At 43.8% G+C, this 16,713-nt stretch overlaps 1 protein-coding gene across 1 annotated transcript in view; it reads right to left on the bottom strand.

The window, feature by feature from the left end:
- Positions 1-16,713, bottom strand: part of itgb2 (integrin, beta 2) — a 125,822-nt gene that overhangs the window by 16,730 nt on the left and 92,379 nt on the right. The window contains exons 12-14 of the mRNA XM_034186558.1: positions 14,650-14,882; positions 13,072-13,291; positions 8,705-8,919 (exon numbers count right to left, since the gene is read on the bottom strand). Of these exons, the coding sequence (XP_034042449.1) occupies positions 8,705-8,919; positions 13,072-13,291; positions 14,650-14,882 (668 nt within the window). The remainder of the gene's footprint in view (positions 1-8,704; positions 8,920-13,071; positions 13,292-14,649; positions 14,883-16,713) is intronic.

Here is a 16,713-nt window from a genome sequence, read left to right as displayed (position 1 = left end):
GCCGAACGGCATGACCAGGTACTCAAAGTGACCTAACGGGGTGTTAAATGCCGTCTTCCATTCGTCTCCCTTCCGGATCCGAACCAGGTGATACGCATTTCTAAGATCCAGCTTAGTAAAGATTTTGGCTCCATGCAGGGGGGTGAACACGGAATCCAACAATGGCAACGGGTATCGATTGCGAACCGTAATCTCATTCAGCCCCCTGTAATCAATGCATGGATGGAGTCCGCCATCTTTCTTGCCCACAAAGAAGAAACCTGCCCCCATCGGGGAGGTGGAGTTCCGGATCAGCCCGGCAGCTAATGAGTCCCGGATGTAGGTCTCCATTGATTCGCGCTCAGGTCGTGAGAGGTTGTACAGCCTGCTGGACGGGAACTCAGCGCCTGGAACCAAATCAATGGCACAATCGTACGGACGGTGCGGGGGAAGGGTGAGTGCCAGATCCTTGCTGAAGACGTCAGCAAGATCGTGGTACTCAACCGGCACTGCCGTCAGATTGGGAGGGACTTTGACCTCCTCCTTAGCCTGTAAACCGGGAGGAACCGAGGATCCTAAACACACCCGATGGCAGGTTTCGCTCCACTGAACCACCACCCCAGATGGCCAATCAATCCGGGGATTGTGCTTCAACATCCATGGGATGCCCAAAATCACGCGGGAGGTAGAAGGAGTTACAAAAAACTCAATCTCCTCCCGATGGTTTCCAGACACCACCAGAGTTACTGGTTGTGTCTTGTGTGTGAGTAAAGGGAGGAGGGTGCCATCTAGTGCCCGCACCTGCAATGGCGAAGGAAGCGCCACCAGAGGGAGCCCTACCTCCCTTGCCCATCTGCTGTCTAGCAGATTCCCTTCTGACCCCGTGTCCACCAGTGCTGGGGCTTGAAGGGTTAAATCCCCGCTCAGGATTGTGACTGGGAGTCGTGTGGCAATCTGTGTGTGTCTCACTTGAATGTTTTGACCCCCCCTTAGCCCAGTCTCTAAGGGCGAGTGTTGTCATTTTGGCCGTTTGGGGCAGTTTTTCTGTATGTGCTCCTTTGAGCTGCAGAGAAAACACTCCCCGCGGATCAGCCTCCTCATTTTGGCCCTGTGAGTTTCCCTAACAATGTCAGCAGGGGGAGCTGTTGCCCCACAAAGCGCTGCGGCTGTGGAGCGTGGGGAGGGCGGCCCCTTTTCGAACCCGGAAGGGAGAGGGGCGGCGCGTATCCGGTCACGTCCTTCGCCTCGATCCCGACGGCGTTCCTCCAACCGATTGTCTAACCGTATAACGAGATCGATAAGCCCTCTCTGCAGCTTCTCTCCCCCTGCCATCCCCTCATTACCCCATCCCCGTAGAGACGGTGCCTGCTCCCAGACTACCAATAACCAGCAAAAATCTATTTAAGCATAAAAATTCAAAAAGAAAAAATAATATAGCACCTTCAACTGCACCACAGACTAAAACAGTTAAATGTGGTCTATTAAACATTAGGTCTCTCTCTTCTAAGTCCCTGTTGGTAAATGATATAATAATTGATCAACATATTGATTTATTCTGCCTAACAGAAACCTGGTTACAGCAGGATGAATATGTTAGTTTAAATGAGTCAACACCCCCGAGTCACACTAACTGTCAGAACGCTCGTAGCACGGGCCGGGGCGGAGGATTAGCAGCAATCTTCCATTCCAGCTTATTAATTAATCAAAAACCCAGACAGAGCTTTAATTCATTTGAAAGCTTGTCTCTTAGTCTTGTCCATCCAAATTGGAAGTCCCAAAAACCAGTTTTATTTGTTATTATCTATCGTCCACCTGGTCGTTACTGTGAGTTTCTCTGTGAATTTTCAGACCTTTTGTCTGACTTAGTGCTTAGCTCAGATAAGATAATTATAGTGGGCGATTTTAACATCCACACAGATGCTGAGAATGACAGCCTCAACACTGCATTTAATCTATTATTAGACTCTATTGGCTTTGCTCAAAAAGTAAATGAGTCCACCCACCACTTTAATCATATCTTAGATCTTGTTCTGACTTATGGTATGGAAATAGAAGACTTAACAGTATTCCCTGAAAACTCCCTTCTGTCTGATCATTTCTTAATAACATTTACATTTACTCTGATGGACTACCCAGCAGTGGGGAATAAGTTTCATTACACTAGAAGTGTTTCAGAAAGCGCTGTAACTAGGTTTAAGGATATGATTCCTTCTTTATGTTCTCTAATGCCATATACCAACACAGTGCAGAGTAGCTACCTAAACTCTGTAAGGGAGATAGAGTATCTCGTCAATAGTTTTACATCCTCATTGAAGACAACTTTGGATGCTGTAGCTCCTCTGAAAAAGAGAGCTTTAAATCAGAAGTGTCTGACTCCATGGTATAACTCACAAACTCGTAGCTTAAAGCAGATAACCCGTAAGTTGGAGAGGAAATGGCGTCTCACTAATTTAGAAGATCTTCACTTAGCCTGGAAAAAGAGTCTGTTGCTCTATAAAAAAGCCCTCCGTAAAGCTAGGACATCTTTCTACTCATCACTAATTGAAGAAAATAAGAACAACCCCAGGTTTCTTTTCAGCACTGTAGCCAGGCTGACAAAGAGTCAGAGCTCTATTGAGCTGAGTATTCCATTAACTTTAACTAGTAATGACTTCATGACTTTCTTTGCTAACAAAATTTTAACTATTAGAGAAAAAATTACTCATAACCATCCCAAAGACGTATCGTTATCTTTGGCTGCTTTCAGTGATGCCGGTATTTGGTTAGACTCTTTTTCTCCGATTGTTCTGTCTGAGTTATTTTCATTAGTTACTTCATCCAAACCATCAACATGTTTATTAGACCCCATTCCTACCAGGCTGCTCAAGGAAGCCCTACCATTATTTAATGCTTCGATCTTAAATATGATCAATCTATCTTTGTTAGTTGGCTATGTACCACAGGCTTTTAAGGTGGCAGTAATTAAACCATTACTTAAAAAGCCATCACTTGACCCAGCTATCTTAGCTAATTATAGGCCAATCTCCAACCTTCCTTTTCTCTCAAAAATTCTTGAAAGGGTAGTTGTAAAACAGCTAACTGATCATCTGCAGAGGAATGGTCTATTTGAAGAGTTTCAGTCAGGTTTTAGAATTCATCATAGTACAGAAACAGCATTAGTGAAGGTTACAAATGATCTTCTTATGGCCTCGGACAGTGGACTCATCTCTGTGCTTGTTCTGTTAGACCTCAGTGCTGCTTTTGATACTGTTGACCATAAAATTTTATTACAGAGATTAGAGCATGCCATAGGTATTAAAGGCACTGCGCTGCGATGGTTTGAATCATATTTGTCTAATAGATTACAATTTGTTCATGTAAATGGGGAATCTTCTTCACAGACTAAAGTTAATTATGGAGTTCCACAAGGTTCTGTGCTAGGACCAATTTTATTCACTTTATACATGCTTCCCTTAGGCAGTATTATTAGACGGTATTGCTTAAATTTTCATTGTTACGCAGATGATACCCAGCTTTATCTATCCATGAAGCCAGAGGACACACACCAATTAGCTAAACTGCAGGATTGTCTTACAGACATAAAGACATGGATGACCTCTAATTTCCTGCTTTTAAACTCAGATAAAACTGAAGTTATTGTACTTGGCCCCACAAATCTTAGAAACATGGTGTCTAACCAGATCCTTACTCTGGATGGCATTACCCTGACCTCTAGTAATACTGTGAGAAATCTTGGAGTCATTTTTGATCAGGATATGTCATTCAAAGCGCATATTAAACAAATATGTAGGACTGCTTTTTTGCATTTACGCAATATCTCTAAAATCAGAAAGGTCTTGTCTCAGAGTGATGCTGAAAAACTAATTCATGCATTTATTTCCTCTAGGCTGGACTATTGTAATTCATTATTATCAGGTTGTCCTAAAAGTTCCCTAAAAAGCCTTCAGTTAATTCAAAATGCTGCAGCTAGAGTACTGACGGGGACTAGAAGGAGAGAGCATATCTCACCCATATTGGCCTCTCTTCATTGGCTTCCTGTTAATTCTAGAATAGAATTTAAAATTCTTCTTCTTACTTATAAGGTTTTGAATAATCAGGTCCCATCTTATCTTAGGGACCTCGTAGTACCATATCACCCCAATAGAGCGCTTCGCTCTCAGACTGCAGGCTTACTTGTAGTTCCTAGGGTTTGTAAGAGTAGAATGGGAGGCAGAGCCTTCAGCTTTCAGGCTCCTCTCCTGTGGAACCAGCTCCCAATTCAGATCAGGGAGACAGACACCCTCTCTACTTTTAAGATTAGGCTTAAAACTTTCCTTTTTGCTAAAGCTTATAGTTAGGGCTGGATCAGGTGACCCTGAACCATCCCTTAGTTATGCTGCTATAGACGTAAACTGCTGGGGGGTTCCCATGATGCACTGTTTCTTCCTCTTTTTGCTCTGTATGCACCACTCTGCATTTAATCATTAGTGATCGATCTCTGCTCCCCTCCACAGCATGTCTTTTTCCTGGTTCTCTCCCTCAGCCCCAACCAGTCCCAGCAGAAGACTGCCCTTCCCTGAGCCTGGTTCTGCTGGAGGTTTCTTCCTGTTAAAAGGGAGTTTTTCCTTCCCACTGTAGCCAAGTGCTTGCTCACAGGGGGTCGTTTTGACCGTTGGGGTTTTACATAATTATTGTATGGCCTTGCTTTACAATATAATGCGCCTTGGGGCAACTGTTTGTTGTGATTTGGCGCTATATAAAAAAATTGATTGAATTGATTGATTGATCTAAATCCCGCGGTTCCTCCTTAGCTACCAGCTGCTCCTTCAGAAACAACGACAGTCCATTTATGAAGGCGGCGCGGAGCGCAACGTTATTCCAGCCGGACCTCGCAGCCGCGATGCGGAAGTTGACTGCATAAGCGGCTGCGCTCTCGCGTCCCTGTCTCATTGACAGCAGCACAGTTGAAGCGGTCTCTCCTCTGTTAGGGTGATCAAACACTGTTCTGAACTCCCCCACAAACCCAGTGTATGCTGTTAACAACCGTGAGTTCTGTTCCCAGAGCGCCGTAGCCCAGGCGCGTGCTTTACCCCGAAGCAGACCTATCACATAAGCTATTTTACTAGCATCTGACGCGTACATGACGGGACGTTGTGCGAAGACGAGCGAACACTGCATAAGAAAGTCCGCGCACGTCTCCACACAACCTCCGTATGGCTCAGGAGGGCTTATGTATGCTTCAGGGGATGGTGGGAGGGGTTGTTGAACCACCACTGGAACGTTCATATCCTGCACAGGGTCGACAGGAGGACGAGCTGCAGCAGCGCCCTGAGCGCTCGCCGCCATCTGTGCGGAGAGAGCCTCCACCCTGCGGTTCAGGAGGATGTTTTGCTCGGTCATTTGATCCAACCGAGCCGTAAAGGCGGTGAGAATGTGCTGCAGCTCACCAATCACGCCTCCTGCAGACGCCTGCGCTCCCTGCTCTCCCATTGGTCGTTCAACAGCCGGGTGACGCCCCTCGGAGTCCATGACGCTGGCCGAGATATCCTGTTGTGAAAGTGTAGTGACACGGACCCACAACAGGGGGCGCAAATGAACGGTCAATAGATGAGCAAAAAAGGAACAATTTAATGTTGTGAAATGTGCACAACGAATATACAGACAATCTCAGAATATGATTACAGTCAAATTACAAAGGTGACGTGTGGGCAGGCTCGAGGATAGAAGACGTCTGTCCTGAGAAGGGCCGGAACCACACGATTTCCGCCACCACCGAACCTGGTGAATACTGGAGCCACCAAGTCCCGAATTCCCAGGTGATCACCGTCTCCGACTGTCGGATCTGGTACTGCTGGCGAGAACAAAGACAGTCAAGTGTGGGTGTGTGTACACCCAGCAACAACAACGGTGGGAATGCCACCTCCACCTCTCACTCAATATGTGATGAGTACCGCAGTGATTCCTCAGGGGAAAAGAGTGCCGTCCTGCACTCACTCAGCTTCCACAGAAAGAGGAACCGGTACTCCTGCAAACACTCACAATATACAGATATATTGTAACACAAAATGGCTGAGGATATTACCTTCAATGAAGTACGATATCTCGGCGATGAGGTGGAGATGACGTCTGGGTTTTATGGAGTGAGGTGATGAAGAATGAGTGACAGCTGTCAGGAAGTAATGAGTAACAGCTGTCACTCCAGGCTGTGTCCGTGGCGGCAGCGTCCTCTCGTGCCTGAAGCCCGCACTTCAGGCAGGGCGCCCTCTGGTGGTGGGCCAGCAGTACCTCCTCTTCTGGCGGCCCACACAACAAGGGGGTCAAATACTTATTTTCCCCACTGTGTGTGTGTGTATATATATATATATATATAAGTAAAAGAAGATTCCCATTCACAACTTCACCTTTGCACTGATTTATTTAACCCCAGCCGGCTTTCCATAAAAGCCGGCTGGGGTTAAATATATAAGATCCAATTAATAACATGCACAATGATTTTTTATCTATAGAGAGGGACACAACCCTGAACTACACTGCAGTCTAGCAGCTCAGGGTTGTGAACCGAAGATGTAGCCCCTGCTTATACTGGTATTATGTTTACAGTATAAAAAAGAAAGTTCCCTGGAAAGGCGCTCCGTCTGAAACGGGACAGCATGGCCCAACTGCCAGCAAACTTTGAACGAAGCTGTTCAGTGGCAGGCGCTCGCATGCACGCACGCACTTAGTGGCCCATACAGCGTTATGCACACACACACACATACACACGGCTGAGTGATAATTACAGCCCCACGCGTGGTGCACAAACGCGTGCACATGCGCGTGAAGAACACAGTGCTCTGGTCTGCCATCCAGACATTTGGAGATCGGGCAGTCTGCAGCACCTTTTATGGCTGTCTGACAGCAATCTGTGTGGTCTACATATGCTCTGGATGCAATCTGACAGGTGTGCACGAGGCAGTCTGTCTGAGCGCCGACACTGCAGACCATGCCTCTTTTCCTCCCGACTGCATTGGATATTTGCCGTGTCTGCATGCTTCTGGCACATTCTTGCTATGTGTGACGGGGCTTAACATTCCTGTGAGAAACAAAACTGGGCCATTTTATAATATGTGATGTGAGCTTTTATTTTGACATGTAAGAGTGTGGGGGCGTGGCTTTCATTCACCAAACAAGCATCATGAGATGAATGTTATGAGGAGTCTGCAGGTCTGCAGCCATACACTTTTGGAAAAAGTGAGCTTCCACATGTGATGATCTACACTTGTTCTACACTTGTTGACCTCAGTTTGACATACAATTAAAAATAAATTGGTATCAACATAATCAGTACATTGAGATGATTAAAATGAGGGATTATTGTTATGTGTTGACTAGATCAAAAGTTATACAAATATGTATTGCCCCTATTCCATTGGGCAAACACAGATTTTGAGTTTGTGATCTTTGCATTTGACATGTGTGCATGTGTTTCGTGTGCTCCCCCAACACATGGCGTGTGTGTGGTTTGCACCCCGGCCCACAGGCGAGGTGCCTCTCATCTGATCACAAAGTGACACTTTGGCCTGTGCGCTGAATGGACAGGGGGTGTGGCTGGCTGTCAACAGCAGATGTTGACATCTCAGATCTTGGACGTCACAGCTGCAGAACACGTGTGTTTTGACGGACATTCACGCGTGTGTGCTTGCTGTCCTCATGTGGAAATACATAAAAACATATATCACTTTTGCGATGGGCTCGAGAGCGTGCACAGCGTGCACACTGACGGGCTGCCCCAGGTGATACGGACCATCAGATCATAACATGCAGTGGGCGATCTGAATGTCACGTCACTCATGTGAGCTCTCTTCCACGCAATGTGGTGTCTGTACTGCAGCGCACCATCCACAAGATCCGCATGTCAGGCTGTAAATGTGCGTGGGGCCGGCTGAACACGCTGGGTTCAGCACATGTGGACATAAGAGCGCCCTGCTTCTCATTCATGTCATTTCATGACTGTATGTCTGTGACCATGGGTCATCTACAGAGGAACAGACGGTTCATACTTGTATTGTCCGCTTGATAAGAGGGATTCAATCAAATGCAGTGTTGTTTTTATGGTGTGTGGTTTTATTTTTTTTAAACACGTCCATCTAGTTGTTGATTTCAGGCATTTTTCTGCACCTTTTACAGGCCAGCAATGGTAGCGCATTGATAGAGTTTCTGGCTGGCAATCAGAACTTTTGTAAATTGCAGGTTCGAATCCCGTGGGTTGCATGTATTCACAGCAGCTGCGTGATGTGGTTACACATGCTCCAGCTGATCGCATTGAGTTCCCACTGTGATGGATTCGTGCACAAGTGTGCACAAAACCGTCTCAGTGGGATCATTCATACCTGCCCATCGGCTGTTTTCATGGTTCGTGATTCGCCCCTGATTTGCACTTGTTTGTACTATGTGTGAAGGGGCCTGAAAGGACAACACCATCAGGAATGAATACATTTGCAATTTGTCATAGGTTGAGCTACTTTTGGCAATGGAGAGACTGGACTATAAGGTTTCCAGTGAGATTTGTTTATTGTCATTTTGTCGAGATTATACGTAAGACAGTGTGAACACATCTTTCAGGACACTATCAGCCAGTGGGCCAGTCTACATTTAAGGGGCAAAATAGTGACCCACTAATGTGAAACTGAAAAAGTGTAGGAAGCTTGTTCTTTAAAAACTTTATATTATGCATTCATAATTTTCACAATTCCTGTTTGTTACTTACCTCTCTCTCTCAGAATTTCAGCCTCATAATTATTTTCTCCGACTAACTGCTCAAGCCTAAATCTGATCCAACAACCCTCTGAGTCCTTCTGATGGCACTGGATTGTTGATATGGTGAAGGTGTCCACAAGTTGGTCAAAATTGATTCCTGTGCAAGCTGCACTGCAGTTTTTACTGAAGGGGCCCTTCTGAAAGCCAAGGCATTCAATGCAGCTTCTGAAAAGAAGATTACAGGCAACAGTGTGCAGATCTGAACATGACAGCCTTCAACAGCAACAACTTTGGCCTCACGTCATCAAAGCTGTCATTACGACAGAAAATTATGGAAACACAATACAAACAATTAAGATAAAACAAGACAATCAAACAATCCAGATTGTTATGTCAGTTCTGTGATATCACGTTTTTTCCATTTAGAATGATGGAATGTTCCATATTTGGGTCACGCCTCGACCTGTCTACTTTAGGGTAGTATCTCAATGGGCTGTGACAGAGTGCGAGCCACATTCGTGAGGGAATTTGTGAATACAGTAAAACTCACCTAAACCGTCATCGTATAAACTTTATATTCACACTCACCAGACAAAAGCAAATGTCCCAATGTGGCCGTATGGTTTTCCATGTAATAAACACTGTATATACCATTTTGTATAAGGGCTTTTCGCTCACATCTGACAAAACGTCACACCGCATCTTAATGTATTCTCATTAAACACACCTCGCATGTACCACATACACAGTATAGGTTGCTGCAGAACAGTCTGCAACATTGATTTGAGGAAAGTGGGTACCACTAAAATAATTTTTTTCAAACCATGCTCAGACCTGGCACATAAACGAGGCAGGCCTTTATTCAAGGTTGGTGATTATTAACAAAATGCTGCTTGCTGCCTGCACTGTAATAAAGTGTTGTTTCACACATATCCCTAGGTGGCAAACCAAAGATAACCGCTTTAGATCAGAACTCTCTGCGTGGCTACGAACCCTGTCTGGAGCCCAGTTGAAACAACGGAGTCCACAAGGGCTGTGAATGGTCACTTATCCACTTTCACTCCTTTCTCTCCTGTCATATTTTAATAGATTTTTCAGTGCGCCCAGCAATTACATTTCGATCATGGACCAAATATGTTTGGCAGAAAAGACCACAAATATGACCACTTTATAACAACACAGAGTCAGAAAAATACCCTCACATGACCTGCAATTCATGGAAGCAAATTCCACGTATCATACCGTTGTTTTGGAGGTTGATAATAGTATAAAGAAGCAGAGCTCACTGAGGGACAAATTAATCCAGAAAAAGCCATGGGTCCCGCTGTAAATTCAATAAAAATGTGACAGAGAACTTTAAAAGGGTCATGCGCATGTCAGTGTCACTGCATGGCCACAGAGTTACGTAGCTGGAGAAGAGTAAATCAGGCTTTAGGATTTTAAGGTACCACAAAACAGCGGACTTGGAAAAAGATGGACTTGATCATATGTAATCTTTTTAATGTACATAATGCCCAGCGTTTATTTAAAGCAGGCGTTTATTTATTTATTTATTTGAGACGAAGTTTTGACCTGGTCATTAAATGAGGCAGGCGCCTATCGTCAGGCATTTAATCGAGGAAATATGTAAGCCTTATTGGTGTCGGGGATTCCCCAGAGATCATTCAGTGTCTCCTGACTAAATAATCTGTTACATATATTTAACAGATTTGGTCAGTTTTATACATATAATGGATTTTGTCCATTTTATACATACGAGGTCTGTCCGTAAAGTATAGGTCCTTTTTATTTTTTTCAAAAACTATATGGATTTCATTCATATGTTTTTACGTCAGACATGCTTGAACCCTCGTGCGCATGTGTGAGTTTTTCCACGCCTGTCGGTGACGTCATTCGCCTGTGAGCACTCCTTGTGGGAGGAGTCGTCCATCCCCTCGTCGGAATTCCTTTGTCTGAGAAGTTGCTGAGAGACTGGCGCTTTGTTTGATCAAAATTTTTTCTAAACCTGTGAGACACATCGAAGTGGACATGGTTCGAAAAATTAAGCTGGTTTTCAGTGAAAATTTTAACAGCTGATGAGATATTTTGAGGTGATTCTGTCGCTTTAAGGACTTCCCACGGTGCGAGACGTCGTGCAGCGCTCTCAGGCAGCGTCATCAGCCTGTTTCAAGCTTAAAACCTCCACATTTCAGGCTCTGTTGATCCAGGACGTCGTGAGAGAACAGAGAAGTTTCAGAAGAAGTCGGTTTCAGCATTTTATCCGGATATTCCACTGTTAAAGGAGATTTTTTTAATGGAAGACATGCGGGCGGATTGCAGCGTCGGCTCGCAGCCACCGCGACACTCCGTCACAGGAAAAACACCTCCGTTGGAAGCCTTAAGGACAAGTTGGAACATCTCCAGCTGATAAACAATTTCTCATATACTCACTCCACTGAAAGTCATCAAAAGCCAACTGGATTTTAACAAATGGTTATCAACACGGAGGTGTTTTTCCTGTGCCGCCGCGCCGCGTCGGCTGCGTCCCGATGCGCGGACCCGTCCGCATGTCTTTCATTAAAAAAATCTCCTTTAACAGTGGAATATCCGGATAAAATGCTGAAACCGACTTCTTCTGAAACGTCTCTGTTCTCTCACGACGTCCTGGATCAATAGAGCCTGAAATGTGGAGGTTTTAAGCTTGAAACAGGCTGATGACGCTGCCTGAGAGCGCTGCGCGACGTCTCGCACTGTGAAAAGTCCTTAAAGCGACAGAATCACCTCAAAATCTCTCATCAGCTGTTAAAATTTTCACTGAAAACCAGCTTAATTTTTCGAACCATGTCCACTTCGATGTGTCTCACAGGTTTAGAAAAAATTTTGATCAAACAAAGCGCCAGTCTCTCAGCAACTTCTCAGACAAAGGAATTCCGACGAGGGGCTGGACGACTCCTCCCACAAGGAGTGCTCACAGGCGAATGACGTCACCGACAGGCGTGGAAAAACTCACGCATGCGCACGAGGGTTCAAGCATGTCTGACGTAAAAACATATGAATGAAATCCATATAGTTTTTAAAAAAAATAAAAAGGACCTATACTTTACGGACAGCCCTCGTATAGCGGATTTCAATTATAATGGGCAAAAGTCGCAGGTCCACCTGAATCCATTATATGTGAGTTTTACTGTATTCTCAAAGCATGCATGTGTGTTTGCATTCTCCTCACGAGTTGTAGGGTCCTTGTGTTGGTTGAATTTTGAAATGTTTAAAAAATTTGCGTGACACATTTTCTCTCTAAACAATCACAGAGTCCTTGTGAACATCTCAAACCCTTCTGAAATCACACCATCGTTTCTGTGAACCAGAAAGTGTGCAACATATGAAACAATTTGTGGGGGGGTTGACGACATACTGGTCCTTTTATATGATCAGAGAGGAACTGCACTTCTGAATGCGGCGGAGCGAGTCTAGCAGCCTCGTGCAGCTGGCCGGGCTACAAGCTAAAGTGAAGGCAAGGTGTATGATCTGGATTTATTCTCTTTTTTAAAATTTATTTATTTATTTTTTGAGGACCATAAGCTTCATGCTGTCGTCCAACTATGACCCACCGTGTGTGTAGGCACGGGCAGCAGGCTGGATGAGTCCTGTCTGGTGGCGGAGGAGGAGGAAGGTGTGCGCAATCTGGATTTATTCTTTATGTTTTACTTTTTTGGAGGACCAAAATGGAAATAAGTTCAATGCTTTTCTGTGTTATCCTCGGCAATTTCATATACTGTATTGTTTATTTTATGTACATGTATCATATTGTAATCAAATCAAAAGAAGCACACCCCCGAAACACTGCTGGACATCACGGTGTGCCACATCATGGGGAAGTGGCTATTCCTGCACGAAGAGGAGCACTTTGAGAGGAACATATACTGGTCATTCTCGGGAGGAGAAAAGAGTGGATCTAGCAGGGACAATAATGATGAAACACAACTGCCTTTCCTGCTGGCCATCACAGTGCACCTCAGTGCAGAGAAGTGGCTGTTCTGGCAGCAACGAGACACAGATGCTGTCACTCTGCTGGACATCATTCTACAAATCGGTGCATGTGCTGCTTTAGGAACAGGATGTTCCTTGTGATTAACAGGGGAAGCCTGGGATTAATGGACTCACTCAGTAAGTCAGTCTGCAAAATTACCATCAGTAACACCATAAAAACGATTAAATACTCAGTTTCTGGTTCTTACAAATACAGGCGAGGACCAATGACCCTCTTATTTGGGCCATATTGGAATCTTGTAACATGCACATTGAGTATAACATAAAATACAGAGAGCCCAGCTAATCAGGTTGCTTGTGAAGGCTTGTTGCTAAATGCAGGGTTCTAGCTATTGTTGCAGAAAGCCTTACAGTTTGGTCTGGCAGGGGTCGGGGCAGCCGAGGCACGTCTGGCATAGCGGACGCTGGTATCCCTCATTACATTCACAGCGATTGCATTTGCAGGTTCCTCTGCCGTTGCAGACAGTTTTGTCTTCAGTCCGACACGACTCATCAGACTTGACACACTGACAGGCCGAGCCCTCATATCCTGAGTAACATTCACACGTGCCACAGTTGCACTTCCCTTTTCCTACAAATTACAAGGGAAGGAGAGAAAAGCCACATCAGTATGCTGGTTCAAACCTATACTTTTGTTTGTATGATCCCCCAGCATTTAAGTACTGAGTAGCAGAAGGTGGTAATCGTAGTATATATATATATTTTCAAATATGCTTACATCCACTTCAGAGATTGCGCATTGTGTAATTTGGGAGATAGGAAGTGGGTGTCTACATGACAAAAACCCCCCACCCCATGCAAAAAATAAAACTGCAATATATACTGTCATTTTAACATCTTTCGAAATATTAGAATGTAACTGTTTTGACTTCATGATTAGTTTTGATGAACCCTGCATTGAACACAACATTCAAGTTTATGATATACGAGGGTAGGCTGAAAAGTTCTAAGGCTCACTATAATGCAGTTAATGCATTACTCCTTCATGGGGAGCCTTAGAACTTTTCAGCCTACCCTCGTATAATGTTCCTGACTTGGTAGTACTTGTTTTAGAGAAGTCTCAAAAGCTGATACTATATACTGATATTATTACAGTGATCATGCAATTACACATGTAATTTCAAGTCACAGCATGGCAAGTTGTAGTAAATCAAGTGTCATGGCCAAGCCAAAAACATCATCTCATGCTAAAGAATTTGATAAAACCTTTGACAATGATTTATGTTTTTAAAGTTTTTGAAGATCATGGCCTCCTCCTAAGTTCTGTTATTCACACAGTGTTACTGAAATAAAACCTTTGTGAAAGAATTGTGTTTATAAAGTTTTTGAAGAGCATGGACAAACTTTACACATAGTGGAATAGCCAGATAATTGAAAATAGACCATACATTTTTACATTCAAGGGGTGGGGGGTTATTTTCAAGATATAGGATTAATTTTGATTCCAAAATGCTGGTATTAATATTGTGAATCATTTCCCAAGTGGATGTATTGAAATTCTGACTTGTGATTTTACCACCTCCTGCTATACTGAGTCAGGTTTTATTTTTGAAGTGATGGCTTACAGAGATAGGTGAAAACCAAAAAGCAGTTTTTTTTTTTCATTTATTTGGTCTTAGAAGAGATTGTCTTTTATCAATCATTCCTTTAAAGTATTACAGAGTGTTGACAGTTTCCAAACCTAGGATTTATAATTCAGTGGCAGACAAAATTTGAAATTTTTCACAGATTGTCCCTTGAAGTAAAAATATTAGCTGCCTTTTTCAAAGTTAAATCAGCACATTGTCATCCTGGTGTGTCCATGTGGTGCTGAAGAAAAGTCTTCTGCACAGACATGCTGTAACTATACCACTTTAAGTGACCTTTAAACCTACAACACATCACTTGTTTTAGAGTATTGAAAAAGAGGAACAAAAGGCAGAACTGTACCTCCGCATAGCAGATTCTGGAACTTCTCACAGTGCTCATCATCACACTCACAGAAGTCGCCGTGGTAACTGGTTCCACTTTCTGTGGTGTAGCACTGGCAGCGGCCGCAGACACAGTCTCCACGACCCTCACACTCAGTGCCATTCTCCCTCTGACACAACGCCCTCAGGGAGCCCTCGTCCTTATCACCAACAGCACACTGACAAAACTGACCCACGAAGCCGTCGCTGCAGCTGAACACAGGAAAACACGGTCAAACCACAGCCAGGTGCTGAGTACTGTGAGTGGAACCTGCACTGTGCTCCTCACTGGGCTGGCATACTAATCAACACAGTAAAACCCAAGAGCTCTCATGTCTGTGACGAGAAGTCTTTAGGTCTCTTTTATATATATATATATATATATATATATATATATATATATATATATATATATATATCAAATCAAATCAATTTTATTTATATAGCGCCAAATCACAACAACAGTTGCCCCAAGGCGCTTTATATTGCAAGGCAAAAGCCATACAATAATTACAGAAAAACCCCAATGGTCAAAACGACCCCCTGTGAGCAAGCACGTGGTGACAGTGGGAAGAAAAAACTCCCTTTTAACAGGAAGAAACCTCCAGCAGAACCAGGCTCAGGGAGGGGCAGTCTTCTGCTGGGACTGGTTGGGGCTGAGGGGAGAGAATCAGGAAAAAGACATGCTGTGGAAGGCAGCAGAGATCAATCACTAATGATTAAATGCAGAGTGGTGCATACAGAGCAAAAAGAGAAAGAAACAGTGCATCATGGGAACCCCCCAGCAGTCTAAGTCTATAGCAGCATAACTAAGGGATGGCTCAGGGTCACCTGATCCATCCCTAACTATAAGCTTTAGCAAAAAGGAAAGTTTTAAGCCTAATCTTAAAAGTAGAGAGGGTGTCTGTCTCCCTGATCTGAATTGGGAGCTGGTTCCACAGGAGAGGAGCCTGAAAGCTGAAGGCTCTGCCTCCCATTCTACTCTTAAAAACCCTAGGAACTACAAGTAAGCCTGCAGTCTGAGAGCGAAGCGCTCTATTGGGGTGATATGGTACTAAGAGGTCCCTAAGTTAAGATGGGATCTGATTATTCAAAACCTTATAAGTAAGAAGAAGAATTTTAAATTCTATTCTAGAATTAACAGGAAGCCAATGAAGAGAGGCCAATATGGGTGAAATATGCTCTCTCCTTCTAGTCCCCGTCAGTACTCTAGCTGCAGCATTTTGAATTAACTGAAGGCTTTTCAGGGAACTTTTAGGACAACCTGATAATATTGAATTACAATAGTCCAGCCTAGAGGAAATAAATGCATGAATTAGTTTTTCAGCATCACTCTGAGACAAGACCTTTCTAATTTTAGAGATATTGCGCAAATGTATAAAAGCAGTCCTTCATATCTGCTTAATATGCGCATTGAAGGACATATCCTGATCAAAAATGACTCCAAGATTTCTCACAGTATTACTGGAGGTCAGGGTAATGCCATCCAGAGTAAGGATCTGGTTAGACACCATGTTTCTAAGATTTGTGGGGCCAAGTACAATAACTTCAGTTTTATCTGAATTTAAAAGCAGGAAATTAGAGGTCATCCATGTCTTTATGTCTGTAAGACATTCCTGGAGTTTAGCTAATTGGTGTGTGTCCTCTGGCTTCATGGATAGATAAAGCTGGGTATCATCTGCGTAACAATGAAAATTTAAGCAATGCTTTCTAGCACAGACCTTGTGGAACTCCATAATTAACCTTAGTCTGTGAAGAAGATTCCCCATTTACATGAACAAATTGTAATCTATTAGATAAATATGATTCAAACCACCGCAGTGCAGTGCCTTTAATACCTATGGCATGCTCTAATCTCTGTAATAAAATTTTATGGTCAACAGTATCAAACGCAGCACTGAGGTCTAACAGGATGAGCACAGAGATGAGTCCACTGTCTGAGGCCATAAGAAGATCACTTGTAACCTTCACTAATGCTGTTTCTGTACTATGATGAATTCTGAAACCTGACTGAAACTCTTCAAATAGACCATTCATCTGCAGA

This window comes from Thalassophryne amazonica, chromosome 14, assembly GCF_902500255.1.
Source record: "Thalassophryne amazonica chromosome 14, fThaAma1.1, whole genome shotgun sequence".
Taxonomy (NCBI): domain Eukaryota; kingdom Metazoa; phylum Chordata; class Actinopteri; order Batrachoidiformes; family Batrachoididae; genus Thalassophryne; species Thalassophryne amazonica.
The sequence above is the reverse complement of the archived record's forward strand: the minus strand, read 5'-3'. Positions and strand labels throughout refer to the sequence as shown.